Source organism: Ciona intestinalis, chromosome 2, assembly GCF_000224145.3.
Source record: "Ciona intestinalis chromosome 2, KH, whole genome shotgun sequence".
Taxonomy (NCBI): Eukaryota; Metazoa; Chordata; class Ascidiacea; order Phlebobranchia; family Cionidae; genus Ciona; species Ciona intestinalis.
In genome coordinates, this window is record NC_020167.2 from 3,309,133 (window position 1) to 3,326,941 (window position 17,809).

General features: G+C 37.3%; 2 protein-coding genes across 2 annotated transcripts; both read left to right on the forward strand.

Moving 5' to 3' along the window:
- Positions 1 to 369: 369 nt before the first annotated feature.
- LOC100186052 (venom phosphodiesterase 2-like) lies at positions 370 to 7,225 on the forward strand. The gene is made up of 21 exons (XM_002124641.5): positions 370 to 477; positions 561 to 630; positions 959 to 1,075; positions 1,331 to 1,415; positions 1,476 to 1,567; positions 1,678 to 1,757; positions 2,090 to 2,206; positions 2,668 to 2,840; positions 3,215 to 3,396; positions 3,779 to 3,969; positions 4,152 to 4,255; positions 4,516 to 4,585; positions 4,661 to 4,751; positions 5,011 to 5,171; positions 5,231 to 5,279; positions 5,423 to 5,577; positions 5,785 to 5,917; positions 6,099 to 6,176; positions 6,240 to 6,366; positions 6,438 to 6,621; positions 6,733 to 7,225. Exons 1-21 carry the CDS (start codon positions 460 to 462, stop codon positions 6,955 to 6,957), a joined length of 2,502 nt encoding a protein of 833 aa, XP_002124677.1. The 5' UTR covers positions 370 to 459; the 3' UTR covers positions 6,958 to 7,225.
- Positions 7,226 to 7,331: 106 nt separating this feature from the next.
- On the forward strand, positions 7,332 to 16,743 carry LOC100185210 (venom phosphodiesterase 1-like). The gene is made up of 24 exons (XM_002123958.5): positions 7,332 to 7,460; positions 7,521 to 7,587; positions 7,655 to 7,795; positions 8,229 to 8,348; positions 8,421 to 8,540; positions 8,599 to 8,712; positions 9,007 to 9,067; positions 9,346 to 9,437; positions 9,732 to 9,811; positions 10,744 to 10,863; positions 10,920 to 11,092; positions 11,394 to 11,575; positions 12,082 to 12,272; positions 12,484 to 12,587; positions 12,682 to 12,751; positions 13,182 to 13,272; positions 13,580 to 13,749; positions 13,918 to 13,972; positions 14,588 to 14,745; positions 15,177 to 15,300; positions 15,626 to 15,703; positions 15,760 to 15,886; positions 16,080 to 16,260; positions 16,387 to 16,743. Exons 1-24 carry the CDS (start codon positions 7,446 to 7,448, stop codon positions 16,732 to 16,734), a joined length of 2,982 nt encoding a protein of 993 aa, XP_002123994.1. The 5' UTR covers positions 7,332 to 7,445; the 3' UTR covers positions 16,735 to 16,743.
- Positions 16,744 to 17,809: the final 1,066 nt, after the last annotated feature.

The following is a 17,809-nucleotide window of genomic DNA, read 5'->3' on the forward strand; positions in this document are numbered from 1 at the left end:
ATTTGGTTGTAAACAAAGAACATTCAAAGAGTTATAAAACCGTATCCTCACGACTCCGATGGCCGTTGTTAATCTTTTAAAACACAATCAGAATATTTGGATATTAAGTGCTAAAGGTGTCCCGTCTCCCCCCACCCTACTATATATATTATGAGCAGTCAATATTCTCACAGAACGATATTAGATAGTGAAGAGGAAAATCGTACCCTGGAATTACATACAGTAACAAAGCTATGAGTTAGAAATCCCTTAATAACTATGAGCCTGGTGTTGTTATATAAAGTAGGACAAGTATTGTGACCTTTGTGCCGAGTAAACAAAACTGTTACCTAATCTACACCAGAGGCAACCCTAATCCAGATCTGTTTTGTTTTTCTCATGCATTGCGACTATATAAGAACCGGTATGCGTCTTTATGCAGTCATTGGGAGAAAAGGGGACTGAAAACTTCATGCAAAGATGGCAAGACTAGCTGATGTAAGTTATAGAATACAAATTCATATTCTATGCGTGTATAACGTATTGCTGACTCATACATCCGTTGTTAAATTTATTTATAGGCTCTGGCGGTGCTATTTATTTTCATATCATTATGGTGGCATTCATCATCGGCATTACCAACGACAGCAAGTAAGTCTTTGCAAAACACGCTTTGTGAAAAAATATCCTTAAAATGTTAGATTATGTAGGGTGGGAGAAGATGGGACACCTGTTCATTCTATTTTCTCGTCCAATTTGGTAGTAAACAAAAACATTCAAAGAACTATAAAACCTTATCCTCACAACTTCCATAGAACGTTGGCAATTGTTTAAAACACGATCAGGATATTGGGATATTATGTGCTAAAGGTGTCCCATTTTCCCCCACCCTACTATACGAAATATATTTAAGGTGGTTTAGACTAATCTGTATCTTATTTTTCAACTTATTTCTTAGTATATTACTTGTTATTTTCAGGTGGCGAAAACTACTTATGCAACGGGTTATGTGGGGTCACAAGAATGCGATGCTCATGTACAGAATTATGTTTAGAAAATAATGACTGCTGCGTGGACTACTTGCGTTCCTGTAGAGGTACCTTTTAAACTTAAACTATCTATAGTAGGGTGGGGTAAGACGGGACACCTTTGGCACATAATATCCAAATATCCTGATCGTGTTTTAAACAATTAACAACGGTCTATGGGAGTCATGAGGATACGGTTTTATAATTCTTTGAATGTTCTTTGTTTACTACCAAATGGGGCGAAAAAAGAGAATAAAAAAGTGTCCCATCTTACCCCACCCTACTATATGTAATATTTTGTTCTAATCGTTTATTAATAACAGTCCACCATAACTTACAACATATGGATACAACGCAATGGAAAGATGATGTGTGTGCTACTGGGACAGAGATGAAGTGTTCGGATAGGTAACCACACTAATGATAATGTACACGACGATGTGTTTTATTGAGACTTGTAAATTTTAGGTACACGACTCCACCGTTAATAATATTTTCCATCGATGGGTTCCTGGCGGAATATCTCTACAGGGAAAAGACGCCCACGATTTGGAAATTAGGTTTGTTAAAAATTTATGTCTAAAAAACAAGAGAAAAATCATTTTATATTTTCGATTTTTTTGTCGTTCCGTCGTGCAATTCATGAGTTATAATTCCCTTTGCATTTCAGCCACTTGCGGCGTCCACGCACCCTATATGAGATCCGTGTACCCGACCAAAACGTTTCCAAATCATTACACGATAGTTACTGTAAGTTACAATGTGCTAAATTGGGGTAACATGGTTCTTTTCGTGTTCCCTTTATTCTACTATTTGGTTGAAAACAAAGATTATTTACTAAAGACGTAGCCTAAACATAGCAATATGTACCTAACTATGGTAGCCTCACGCAAAAGTGCAGTTAAGTGTGAACAAACAAGATTAAAAAGCTTGGTATATAATATATACGGTGTCCATCTTACACCACAAGACTGTATTTTGAGAACTGCAAAATGATTGTAAGTTTTTTTAGTTATTTGTCTTTTATACAACGAGACTATACATCATGGCGTAACAAAACTCTATAGTTTCTTTATTCTTAGGGTTTGTATCCTGAAAGCCATGGTATCATAGATAACAAGATGTTTGACAATGATTTACAATTGGAATTCAAAAGAGGATCGACCGCTTCGCAACCCCACTGGTGGGGTGGGGAACCGGTAAGTTAAATATACGTCGTTTTCATTACAAATACTTCATAGTGAGAAAAAGGCGCTTACACAGACAAGTTGGATTCTATTCCATTTGTTTTTTATTGGCGGTCTTCTTGTTGGAGTATCTATTGGTTACAGGAGTTATGTCTGATTTGGCCCATTTTACCTCAACAACCAGACTACTTATTGAACACGTTAGTGGTCATATAGATCGTTGTTTTTTGCGCGACTTTTTGCTAATTAGTTTTTAACGTGTTAACGCGTTAGATCTTTGATCTCTTGTGTGTATATACGTTCACATGGAACATGCTTCACGTGTGACAAGTGCGCTCCGAAGTGCGAGCGACCAATCAGATTGATGTTTTTTACAGTAAAAGGTTCAAACAATAAGACCTGAGATATACCAACGCAAATTGACCAATACAATTTTGTAATTTATTTTATAAAAACAACATCCTCTGTTGTAGATTTGGGTTACCGCAAGAAAACAAGGAAAAAAGAGTGCGGCTTACTTTTGGCCTGGCTCAGACGTAAACATAACAATGTACCCAAACTATTACAACACGTATAACAAATCAGTTTCACACGAGGAACGAATTTATCAAGTTTTAGACTGGCTTGACATGCCTGAGTCTGAAAGGTAGGTATATGTTTGAATTGATTGAGTAAGTGTAGCTTATAATTTTCCCGACGTAGCGAGCAAACGACAGTCCTAAAACATTACAAATATACTGCGTCTTCACTTATTCGGGTTACCACGCTTGTAATTTGGTAAATGATTATTTCTTTCTTTTCCTTATGGCTGACAATTTAGTTAGACAAACCGTTAGTAACTACTGGAGCAACAAACCGTTAGTAACTACTGGAGCAACAAACGCAAGTGTCTTGCCCAGGCACACATACGCCGATTTACCCTACGTTGCGAGCTACTCACCACTAAGTCATTGTACCGAGCAAAAAACAATTTTGGGGTGAATGCCATACACGATTCCTGTAACGAGTCCCATTTTACAGACCTGAGCTGATCGTTTCCTATGCCAGTGTTGTGGACCATGCTGGCCACAAATATGGACCAGATTCGATTCAAGTAAATCAAGCGCTGGCGAAAGCAGATGCGTACGTTAGCATGCTCATGGATGGACTGAAAATGAGAAATTTGCACAACTGTGCGAATGTAATTGTACTTGCTGATCACGGTACGTTAAAGGAGTATACAGCGTGTGACATGTTGACAAGAATTTCGAAGTTCGGTTGAATTTTTTCAATATATAGAAATGTGGCGTAATATATGGATTACCGTTAGCATCTAAATCTCATATTTTTCAGATCGTGTTTTGAATATCCAACAATGCTCTTTTGGAGTTATGGAGCTATGGTTATACAATTCTGTATATAATATTTGTTTACTACCAAATAGGACTAGAAAAAATACATTTTCCATGTTACCCCACCCTATATACCATAAGTATATAAGGCTGTCTGATTTTTCCATGCCATTTATTTTCAACCATGCAAAGGTCTTCCAAATTAGTTTAAGACTCGATACAGCACAAATATAAACAGAATCATTTTTTACAGGCATGTCTGATATTAGCTGTGATAGAAAGACAAGCATCGAGGACTACGGCGTGGATGTGGACACAGTGTATTTTAGGGATGGTGCTATCGGAAAAGTGGGCAGAAGCCACGATCCTAACTTGGCTGATTTATTCGACGCTAAAAGTATTTACAACCTGCTGAAATGTTCACACGAAAAAAGCCACTGGCAGGTCCTGCTATTTTAGTATCGTAAATATATAGTAATTTGGGGAAAGATGCGATACTTCCAGACAAATTCCATACTTCTTTAACAATTAACAACGCTATTTTAGGATCGTTTGTCTACGGTTATACCACTCTGTACATATTCACGAGAAAGGAGGTCAATAATAAAGCTGAAATTTCTATTTAGGCATTTCTTAAGAATCAATATCTCCCTAAACGATTTCATCACGCAAATAATAATCGAATAGAAGAAGTGATACTAGCGATGGACGACGGTTGGATTTCGGAAGGGTAAGATAGCAAATTATATATACAGGAATGCACTTAAGACACCCGACTGATGCATTTGTAAACAAAATCCTATTGGAAATAAAGATACTGGATCTATTCCATTGCATTTATTTAATGTTTAACCCCACCTCGGCCCCTTTTAACCGTGTTGTTTACGTCACTTTTTTGCACTTTTTATTGGCGTTTTCCTTTTAAACGTCGTCTTACATATGGGTTTTCGCGTTTAAAGACTGCAATGCTTCAACTTTTCTATTACTCAGACGTAAAGATACATTCGAAGATTGCGACGGAGGAAGTCATGGATTCGACAACGAGTTTAGCAGTATGCACGTAAGACACCACCATCTATAACTTTAGTTAAAAATATATCGTCGGCATTGTTTTCAACATACAATTACCACACAGGCACTTTTCGCCAGCCATGGACCAGGATTCAAAAGGAAATTGAACACGACTGATCCGTTCGAAAACATTGAGCTGTACAACCTAATGGCAGGTAATTATAGTTTAGACAACACACACCAATAATCGACAGTGACGGTCCATGGTATGGTGGGAGGAAATTGGACACCTTTAACACGTAATATCCGAACTTTTTGATCGGGTTTTAAACATTTAACAACGGTCTATGGGAGTCCCGAGGATACGGTTTTATATTTCTTTAAATGTTCTTTGTTTACTACCAAATGGGACGAGAAAATAGAATGAAAAGGTGTCTCATCTTTCCCCACCCTACTATACACCTTGCTTTACAGATCTGCTTAAAATCGACGCTGCTCCAAACAACGGTACAAAAGGATCCATTTACCACATAATGTCCAAGCCTCATGAACTGACTTCAGATATTGCTGTTAACCTAACTGCATGCGGTACCCTTGAACCAAATGCCTACAAGCAACCTTGTACACCGTGCCCGGTAACTTGAACGTTGTATTTACATATATACGGACTTTTCAAAATAAACATTCCTTGCAGGATATATCGATTGAAGAAGCAAACGATCGCCTATTGAATTCATCCAACGGTAAAACATATAAACAAACTTACAAAAGTATAATTATTTTTAAAAGATAACCTGTTCTGTAACCTATTCAGTCAAAGATAGGTCTGTACTCTATATAGTTATACAATTACGATTTTTAGCATTAAAAGCGTAACAATTTACAGACGCAGAATCACGTAGAGGCAATACGTTGTATGGTTTGCCTCAGAACAGCAACGGAAACATTTTATCCTGTCTACTAATCCACGAAGATTATATTAACGAGTACGATCAATACTTAAGAACTCCGTTATACGTGACATACACATTAGATAAAACGGTTAGTATACGAGCTGTAGAAAACGTACCAACAAAGTTATATATGTGTTATTTCGTAAGCGTGCACGAGGTGTGCGAAACAGAAAACCCCCGTTATAAAAATATCGTGGTTTTCCCCGCTACGCGAGGATAAATAAGTTACATTGATTTATTCATTTAGGAAAATGCGTACATTTAAACCTGGGAATTTACTCTAATTTTTGTACAGGTTTTTTATGAGCACCCTCTTAACGAATGTATTAGACCTGAAGCTAGACTTCCACCGGACAATACGTACCCTTGTATTGACTACAACATGAACAAGGGCGATGGCACGTCCTATGCTTTCCTATACTCACCAGGTGAACACCAATTTCTATCAAAAGTTCCATGGTTATTGATCTAGTAGTGCGGGGAAGATGGAACCGTTGTTAATTGTTTAAAACACGATCAGGATATGTGGATAATATGTGCTAACGGCGTCTCGTCTTCCCCCAGCCTACTATATATAGGTTTCGTTAATGCTGGTATATTTCATTACAGGACTATCGAAAGGAATGGCCATATACGATGCAACAGTAGAAACCAATCTCGTGCCCATGTATGAGCCAGCTAAGGAAGGTAAATGGTCGTTTAACTATAAAGGTGGAACATGTATGAATAACATTATATACCATTTTGCAGTTTGGAATTACATGACACAGATCCTATCAGAATGGTCACTAAAATATAACGGAATAAACGTCGTTGCTGGCCCTGTATTTGATTACGATCACGACGGACATAGAGATAATATGGCTACACTGAAAAGGTAGGCACTTGGTGACCCTATTAAAACAAGTGTTCGAATAATCTGATTTATTTTTCGGTTTTTCTTCATAGTACTGGGAAATTTATTACAATTGGAGCAACTACAGTACCAGTACCGACCCACTTTTTCCTTGTAATTTCTCGGTGCGTTCAAAGCGGGCAGAATACCAACGTGACGTCATGCGTGACGTCACCACGAGACGTGGAGATACTAAGTTTCATAATTCCGAACTACTCTGAAATTATTTGCCACAAAGTAAGACAGCTTGTTATTATTTATATGAAACCTATTATTGAAACAACACGTTGATTCGCCTAAATGGCATAGCTACTTTAACGCCCATTTATAAACCGACATATTTTGCAGCCCGACCAAGCACCTAGCGATTGGATACCGAAAACGCTAAAGGAACACGTCGCTCGACTGAGGGATGTTGAAATACTGACCGGATTGTCTTTCCTACCAAAATGGACGCACGCACAAAACGTCGACCAAGAAACCAGAGTTGAAGCCACGCGTCTGAGGCTCAGATTGCCACAGTTTGATAGCCAGTGGATGATGGACTTTTTAAATTACGAAGCCTCAAAGTAAAACATTTTTCACTGCATAAAACTTGTATTAATAAAACGGGGCCAAAATGTGTGAGTTTACAATGAACAATTAAAACTCCTCCATCGTTTTTAAGTACTTGTTTTATATGATATTTTGTTTTAACATGACGACAAGATTTTTCTCGATGGGGTCAATAGATTTACAGTTAAACTTGAAAAGGGAATTTAAACGAATAATCGTGCAGCTGTTATAATAAATACATTGGCCTACGCACTTTCTAATAAACCGACTGTTAATTAATAACACAGTCAAAGTGTTGTTTGTCGTCCTTAACCGAGGTCAAATTGATTTATTTGTCCAGTGGGATGAAAAACAAGATTTCAATGCGCATTGCAATCATAAAAAGGCTCTGTGTAAACCTAAACGGCCAGTTAATAATTACCACAAGTCTTGCATACACATACCAAAAGGGTGCACTCATTTCAGTCTTCCACATACTTTATCATTGTACTAGCAGCGAGGCAGAGATGAAGCTTTTTACGGTAGGTTTGATAGAAAGACATTTAACCTTAAATGACAGTCGTTTAAAATTACTATTTCAGGTCGCGGTACTTTTGGTATCAGTTTTTGGAGAACCTGCTTTTGCGAATATTGTGAAAAATAAATCAGGTAACTACAAATTTTATTTTGATCTTAAAAAATACGTTACATATAAATAATGCTTCGAATTTTGCAGCGCGGGCGGCTTCGACTTCGCTAAGTTGTACAGGCAGATGTGACGAATCATACAACGGTGGCAATAAGTGTCAGTGTAACGATAGGTGCAGAGAATATGGGAATTGCTGTGACGATTATATCCCTGTTTGTGCGGCTACAGGTATATACCATGGGTCATATATATACCTTTTATGCTTGTACTTAACGAAGCGCTTTATTGTCGTCTATATACCTTCGGTGAAGCGCAGGCTTTAACATTTGATAAGGTCCATTATTAGGTAGCATTCTGGGTGTCGGGCTAATGGGCTAACTCTAGCCTGAATCGCAAGTCCCATGTCAGGTAGCATTCTGGGTGTCGGGCTAATGGGCTAACTCTAGCCTGAATCGCAAGTCCCATGTCATATCACATGTAGTACCTCACCGTAGGATATTATGGAATAAAAAAGAACGAAGAGATTTCCATATGATTTGCAATATTTTCTTAAAGCGCTATAGTTATATATGCAACAACAATACTCTAACATAAACTAAAAATTAACATACCTATTTCTATTGTAAGCAGCAATTATCATTTTCCACGCTATACTGTACAGATTCGTGTCAATTACGATGTAGCGAAAGGCATGACAGTGCTCAAAGCTGCAGCTGTGACGACCAATGTCTGACTTACAATAATTGTTGCGACGACTACGAGGCAATGTGCAATCCTATTAGTAAGTTTTTTCTATTTTGTTTTTTACTTTACTAAATAAACCCAAATTTAACTTAACTAAATACATCCACAGCAACGTGTAAAGACAGATGCGGCGAAACTTCGAGTCCAACTGGAGCAATTTGTTACTGCGATGCTAAATGTTCACAGTATAAAAATTGCTGCGATGATTTTTCTGACGTTTGTTTTGGGGGTAGGGTAGATATTTTTAAACTGTCAAGTTTCACAAAACTAATAGCTTTTGTTTAAAGGCGAGTCGTACTTATGTAAAGGAGAATGCAACGTAACAAGGGCACGGTGCGACTGCAACCCAGGCTGCGAAGCGGCAAAAAATTGTTGCTCTGATTATCTAAAAACATGTAACGGTAAATTGTGTGACAACGTTCGGTAATAGTGGAGGTGTTTTACCTAAACACAGCACGCGAATAGTTAGAGTCGTAAAAATTGCCACGATGATTGATGTAATATACTTTTAATATTATGTAGTATAAGATACATATAGTATTCCACATTTTCTTGTTGTGTTTTTAACAACTAACGGTCATCCGATTATAATTGTGTAAATATTTGGACGGTAAAAGATAAGCGAGTCATCTTACCCCAATATACTATATGGGCAATAATAGTATCTTATTACAGCGTTTCGGTTTACTTTACAGGTGAACCGTCGTGGGTAGAACAACCATGTAGTACAGAAACCGAGATGAAATGCCCTAATGGGTATGTGGTGCAATATAAGTAGTGTGGGGTATGATGGGACACTTTCAGCATAAAATATTCAAATATATTTATTGTGTTTTAAACATTTAACAACAGTCGTGTGGTTATACGGCTTTTATAGTTCTTTTGATGTTCTTTGTTTACTACCAAATGGTACCAGAAAATAGAATGAAAAAGGTGTCCCCTCCTCCCCACTCTACTATATCGTATATATATATATATATATATAATATACGAATCTCTTTATATGCGTTTTGAATCCATTGTATGGCTTATAGATACGAAGATCCAATTGTAATTCTCTTTTCAATCGACGGATACAAGGCCGAGTACCTCAGCGAAACTAACTCGCCGAATATTTGGAAACTGGGTGAGTTACTCGGGATATCTGTTAAGTATTTCAAGCGTATTCGCAGTTATTGCGTGTTTGGTTTTCAATTAATTATCAACTAATGGGGTATTTAACTTTACATATTAGTTTAAAACACCTGTTGCCACGTAAAACTTGTTAATCAATGCTCATAATCTCGGTTAATCAACAAGACTTCAGCATTACCCCTCTAAAGCAGCGTTACTTATTGCTATACTATATACCACATATAGAATAAAGATAAATGTTTAAAAACACAAGTATAATAATATATATATATATATGATATCTCAGCAACATGCGGAGTCCATACGCCCTATATGAGATCGGTAACTCCAACTTCTACATTTCCAAACCATTATAGTATGGCCACGGTAAGTTGCAATGCTATTGTTTATACACACCTTAAAACTTAGAAGAAATTTATATATTGTAGGGTAAGGAAACCCTTTTCATTCCATTTTCTTGTCCGATTTGGTAGTAAACACAGAACATTTAATGAATTATAAAACCGTATTCTCACGACTCCCATAGATCATTGTTATTTTAAACACAACGGAGATATTTGGGTATTATGTGCTAAATGTGTCACATCTTCCGCCACCGTACTATGCACCATATAAAGTTATAGAGGTACATTGCTAAAACTGGTCATTGTATCGCCTAACGGCTACTCTCTCTAGCTGCTACAGGTTGCATAAAACCACTAACTTGGTTCAAAGAAAATTTCCTATACAAAATAATTACTTAACGTATCATACACCCTACACTGGTGAAGCGAAATTTCCTCAAATTAAACTGCAACGACTAAACAGTGTAAACCGTATCAAACACAATGTAAGGCGTGCAAAAAGCCGACGCAAAACATGCTGGCGGCACGAAAGGGGTGGACTTAATAGTAATTGCGGGAAGTCCAGTGCCGAAATGCAGATTCAGGTCAGTTGACCGAAATAAGTAAATTGACCGAAATAAACAAAACTGAAAATAAAACATTAAAACATTTTATGTTGGTATATAACATACAATATTTCCTAATCTTGTTTTTAACAACCATATCAACGTCTGCTCTTTTGGAGTCTTTTAGGATACGGTTATATAGAATTACGTAAATATTCTTTGTTTACTAAAATAAAGGGCAATAAAGGAAATTGAAAAACATAGATTCTTTTTACCCCAACCCATTGTATATAATATATATACATATTACATTCACATTCATTCTTTCATACCGATATCATACAAAATCCTGAAATGCGGTATACACAAAACTTTAGTGACAGATAAGTAAACATTACTGAATGCACAGGGTCTTTATCCTGAGAGTCACGGGATCGTAGACAACACCATGTACGACCATGAGCACGAGGAAAAATTCTCTGTTGGATCTCCAAACTCATACCATCCGTTTTGGTGGGGAGGCGAGCCGGTTCGTTGACCTCATTACATAAATGGGTTAAATTGTTTACGATGTTTTGTTGTCAGATCTGGGTAACGACCAGCAACCAGGGCTTGAAGAGCGCCACGTATTTCTGGGTGGGCTCTGACGTCAATATTACGAGATATCCCGATTATTATTATCATTTTGATGGCTCAGTACCGAACGAAGAAAGAATGTATACAGCCCTTGATTGGCTTGACATGAGCGTCCCTGACAGGTATGTTGAGATCTTCTTAGAAACAAAACTGCTCATACGTTTTATTCAACTTAAAAAAATGCTTGTTGAGAAAAACAAACAGTTGAGTCGACGGATTAAAACTAGATTTCACAGAAATGTAACTAGTGGGCGTTTAAGCAAATATACACGCCGCACATAAATTATCAGTGTTACCGAAAAAGGCCATTGTAAACATTATCACAAAGTGCTCGTATATTATCACAAGGGGAATGTACTATAAAAAGAGTTGATCTTTGTCTCTGGTCGGTGATTTATACCGGTTATCTAATTTCTTTCCCAGGCCCTCATTTGTTGCTTTGTACATGGATATTGTGGACCACGCTGGACATAGTTATGGCCCAGATTCGCCTGAGGTTGCAGCTGAAGTTGCAGAAGCAGATAGAATAGTTGGAATACTGATGGACGGCTTGAAACTTCGTGGGTTGGAGAATTGTGTTAATGTGATCATGGTTGCTGATCACGGTGGGTTTTGGGTTGTAACGAGACTTGAAGTAATTATATAGTAGGTTGGGGAAAGATGGGACACCTTTAGCACATAATATCCAAATATCCTGATCGTGTTTTAAACAATTAACAACGGTCTATGGGAGTTGTAAGGTTTTATAATTCTTTAATTGTTCTTTGTTTATTACCAAACTGGACGAGAAAATAGAATGAACAGGTGTCCCATCTTCCCCCAGCCTATACTATACAACTCAAGTTAAGAGCATTAATGGTGTATTTAGTTGCCCCAACACCGTGGCATGGTGGTTATAATACGCTCGCCGACAGAACAGAGGTTATGGTTTCGATGCTCGACACTGACGCCATTGTGGGTATATGTACCCCTGTCCAAAATACTAAGTGGCAATCGCACCAATATTATGATTAATTACGGGTTAACCAAAATGCGTATCAATACTATTTGCGAATTTGGCTATACAGTTGTAAACCAATCGGTCAGCTAACTTGTACTATTACAACCGCAGGAATGACAGACATCAGCTGTGACAGAAAGACCAGCGTAGAGGATTACGGAGTTGACCTGGACCTTGTCTTCTTTAAAAGTGGAGCGTTCTCACATATCGGAAAGAGTCCCGACCGAACAGAGTGGGATCAGTTTGACCCACAAACGACATATGATGAACTGCGTTGCAAACATAATGAAACACATTGGCTGGTAATATGTTAATAATTATATGGTATGACGCAAGGTAACTGTTTGCAAAAAGTGATTAATTGGAGCATACTGAAATATATATTTGTAAGTAAACACATATTTTTAAAATGCATCCCAGACTTGCAAATACAGCAGCTTAAATTGTTAAAAAGTCAACTAATCTTTTTTTCGAAGTTTACACGGCAAATAACCAAATATTTGTTTGATGCAGGCTTATCAGAAGCATGGGTACCTTCCCAAACGATATCATTATACAAACAATGATCGTATCGACGATATCGTTCTTGCAATGGATGACCGCTGGATTTCAGAGGGGTGTGTATTTGCTTTTGCGTGCGTCAATGCATCGTAAACACTTCACATAAGGGCTCGGTTAATATTTAAACATCGCAAACTATTTGTTTTGCAGAAGGAAGGGATCTTATACTTCATGTAATGGAGGGACGCATGGTTATGATAACGAATATCGAAGCATGCATGTACGTACATAATATTTGCCGTGCAACCTTCGTGGTGATCAATGTTCAATTATATGAAACAAAAGTGATAACGATTTGTGTTTGTGTGCAGTTTATGTCTTGCATAAGCTGTACTGATTAAAACAGTTACATATAGTAGGATGGGGGAAGATGACAGCTTTTTATTCTATTTTCTCGTACAGTTTGGTACTAAACAAAAAACACTCGAAGAATTATAAAACCTTGTCCTCGCGACTTTCATAGCCCATTGTTAATTGTTTAAAACACGACCAGGCTATTTATATATATATTTTGTGCTAAAGGTGTCCCATCTTCCCCCACCACTATATATTGGTCTACAAACTTTTGTATTTCGTAGCGTTATATAAACATATCCTTATGCTTCAACTACACGTATATACTTTAAATTAAGACCAACATAAACTAACAGGCACTTTTCGCTGCACATGGTGTTGCGTTCAAGAGAAAATACGATACTATGCTTCCTTTCGAAAATATTGAATTATACAACTTGGTGACGGGTAAGTATATCAGGAATTGTGAACGTAATTTGATTAATATTGCTTCCATGCACTATGCTTAGATTGGCCAACAGTAATAACCTTCATATGTTATAAAAAGCAATAAGTGTCATAAGAACGGATCGGATGTGTTTCTTGAGCTGTTCATGTATTATCAAAACTTGGGCTTTCCAGTATTAAGCCAACTCACATCTAAAATTATGACTTCTGGCTGCCTCGACGTATAGAATTGACCAATATGGAATAAAATACAAAAAAAGTCTTTTTAAGAGTAACAAAGTCTAAATTTATTTTTTTTCCGTAATAGGTTTACTAAATCTTGACGCTGCTCCCAACAACGGCACTGAAGGTTCCCTAAATCATATTTTGAAAAACCCAACGCCTATTAGCAGTCAAGCTGAGACCGAAGTGCCAAATACATGCGATTACCCAGCACAAGATACATCTCCATCTGATATGGGCTGCTTATATTGTTCGGTATTGTGCGACTACTATAGTTTTTACTGATGCATCTTTATCATTTTAGTGGTATATATACTACCACATAGTGAAATTGTCACATGTTAATGGATTTGAAAACGAGGGCTAATATAGTTTCATATTTGTTTGGCAAGCAAGTTTTTAAATATTTTGTGTTGTTTTCAGGGAATAGACGAAGCGACTGCAAATAAAAGATTACAAGCAATGGCAGGCAACCAAGGTAAAAAACGCATTAACAAGCCATTTCACACACATATAGTATTCGTTTATATATACACACTATTCCGCTATAACTTTGAAATAAACCAAACCGCCACAAATGCGCGAACGCAGCGATTAATTTTTCCTAAAAAGTTAAAATCGACTGCTTCTATAAAATAACTTACATACAGGACTGGTGTGTAAGATAGGATACCGTTAGTACAGTAGGGTGGGGGAAGACGGGACACCTTTAGCACACAATATCTAAACATCCTGATCGTGTTTTAAACAATTAACAACGGTCTATGGGAGTTGTGAGGATACGGTTTTATAATTCTTTGAATGTTCCTTGCTTACTACCGAATCCGACGAGAAAATGAAATAAAAAAGTGTCCCATCTTCCCCCACCCTACTATACATAAATTATGATTTCCTCGTGTTTTGAGAAACTTCGTGTTTTGAAAACTTAACAACTCTATTTTACAGCCGCGGTGCCACGGATATATAATTCCATATAAATATAAGAAAATAGAATAAAAAGACTGTTTAAAACGCGCTGAAGACATTTGAATATTATGTTCCAGATGTAATCAATCTTACCCCACAGTACAATATATGTAATTATACTACACAGAAGCACAGCAGAGTAACATGCCATATGGACGACCGCAAGCTACCAACATTGAAACCGATGACGTTGCATACTGCCTTTTAACGCAGGAGGATTACATCAATGCTTACGACTTCAAGAGGAAGATTTCAAGATACGTTTCATTCACAATGACTGATGAGGTAAACATTAACACGGCATGTTATAAGAATTGCAAAATACTTAATTATACGTACACGACTTTATTCGTTGAATGAGTGTATCTTATTTATTCTCAACACGCAGGTGTGATATTTTTGTTTTACACTCCTCGTACCCGTTAACGTGCTACCATATAAATGTAATTTTGTGGGTAATTCTTTTTGGAGTGGATTTTTCATTGCTTTGAAGTGTAATTGTGGCTGGTGGACCATAGGGAAGCAATAGGTTGAAGCAATTGGCGTTAAGCGTAGTGCCTAAGGACACATACGCCCAAAATACTGCAGTAACGTCATGCTGAAAAAACTTTGTGCTTAAAGTCAAGTCCGATCACCACTTTGTTGTTTCACCAATGTTTAAAGCTGTCCAGCATGCCGTTTAAAATTTTTTTAAATGGACTTTTTAATATCATCAGGCTCGACAGTTGTACAAACCAAAATATTGTGTACGACCTGATATCCGGGTTCCACAAGAAGCTACGACCCCATGCTCCGACTACACCACGACAAATCTGCAATCAGTAGTCTTGTACACTCCAGGTTAATTAAATAGTTCGGCACATAAGTTTTGAATAGGGTGTTACCACCACATATAAACTAAGACATATATAGTAGGGTGGAGGAAGATGGGACATCTTGTCCCATTTGGTAGTAAACAAAAAACATTCAAACAATCATAAAACCGTATGCCCATCACGACTCCCATAGGCCGTTCTTAATTGCTTAAAACGCGATCAGAATGTTTGGATATTAAATGCTAAAGGTGTCCCGTCACCACCCCCCCCCCCCTCCCCAACCTACTATACTATATGTTATTTGGTACAAGGTGCGCTCGTCGAAGTTTTTTACATTATTTCTGTTTTAGCATTTTCCAACGGCCAGGCACTCTTCGATGCGACGTTAACCAGCAACTCGGTTCCAATGTACCTCTCAACATATGAAAGTGGGTGTTAGCTTTAACTCCAAGCGTTTAGATATAAACTTTTTTCTTATTTGCAGTTTGGACTTACATGGCGAGAGTGCTAACAGACTGGTCCCAACGGTATGGTGGCATCAACGTAATAGCTGGACCAGCATTTGATAGCGACTTTGACGGTCATCCGGATAGCCTTGAAACTTTGCAAGCGTAAGTACGCACTTGTATGAGACGGTTTATCAGTTTGTAGCGGTTGATACGTTGTCATATATAGTAGGGTGGGGGAAGATGGGACACCTTTAAGACATAATTTCCAAATCGTGCTGATCGTGTTTTAAAGAATTAACAACGGTCTGTGAAACTATACATCACCCTACTATACATCGAATTTGTGTTTAAATAGTAATGGCACCTTCCTAAACGATGACACTACTTCTACACCAATTCCTACTCACTTCTTTCTTGTCGTTACTCGTTGCGTAAACTACGACACAGAAAAGATTAGCAGCTGCGTCACTTCACCGACCAACCTTGAAGTCCAAGCTTTCATAATTCCAAACTTCGCCGAACCTCCTTGCAATTCTGTAAGCATTATAAATAAATAACTCGGCCTGCTTTTATTTTGTCTTCTGCAAATTACGTTTCACAAGTTTTCACTTAGTTGGTTTTACATTCAAGTGCTTTAGTCGATTTTTTGATTGGTTAAACAGATGTCCAACCAGCCAAGCGATTGGGTACCGAAAACGCTAAAGGAACACGTCGCTCGACTGAGGGATGTTGAAATACTGACCGGATTGTCTTTCCTGCCAAAATGGACGCACGCACAAAACGTCGACCAAGAAACCAGAATTGAAGCCACGCGTTTGAGGCTAAGATTGCCACAGTTTGATAGCCAGTGGATGAACGATTTTCTCACAATAACTCCTCCCCCATTCGCTGAGAGTTCAGCAGTAACAACAACAGAAAAAACTGACGAAACGACATCTAGCACAACAAAACTTACGGCTACAAACCTGTTTTATCTCGTGATAATAAGTATTTTATGGTGGTTAAATTAATAACTTCCAGAAGATGAATGTTTGCTACAAAACAATTATATGATGTTTCCTTTAGAGACTGAAATGCAATTTCTGATATTTTATTTAATATTTACTGTATTTAATTTGGTTTTGTTTAGGTAAAAATAAATCTTGTAGAAATGAAGACAAAACACGATTGCACTTAAGAATCTACTTATGGAGATATGTTGTCCTGAGAGATTGCAAATATAATAAGTATGGATATTTGAACACTTTACCTGGCGCCTATTTTTCTTCATGAGTTTTAATTTTTGACGAGGTCTCACCCAATAAGATTCTGCAACCAAACTATAGCAGTTATGGTACAGGAAGTTTGACAATATAATATTTCTTTTAATAATCAGTATTTACAGAATGAACAGAAATATATAAAAGAAATGCATTAAACTTGATCAGTATCACTTTATCTTTTATTTGATGTATAATACATACTTCTAGCATAATCATCCGGAAAAAATCTTAACTTCTTGTTGATGAATTTGGCACGAAAAGAAGATATAACAGCAAAAAATTGGCGACAAAACTGTACAAAAATAGCTAAATTTGCTAAAAATGTTAAAAAGTTTGACAAAACGACACTCAAAATTTTTATATACGTAGATATATATATTTTGTAATTGTTAAAATAAAAGAGAAATGGCTTCCTCTTTCTAACGATGCCACATTTATTTCTTCATGAGACCAAAAAATGAACACGCAACGTCTGTTTAGTGTAACGTGTGGTACCAACGTCTTTTATGTGTTGGTACCAACGCCTTTTATAAGTGGCCCAAGGTAGGTATAAATAAAGCACGTGGCTTAAGGAATAGATAGCATTATAAATGTCCAAAGCAGTTTCAGTAGGCATGTAATGATTGTAAATGGCCCTATAAAACAGTGTAACTTTTCTCCGGCAGCAGTCTTACTAAAACAGTGTAACTTTTCTCCGGCAGCAGACTTACTTTCGCTCCCCGCGTAGACAGTATCCAAGTGCCTATATAGTAGGGTAGGGGAAGATGGGACATCTTTAGCACATAATATCCAGATATCCTGATCGTGTTTTAAATAATTAACA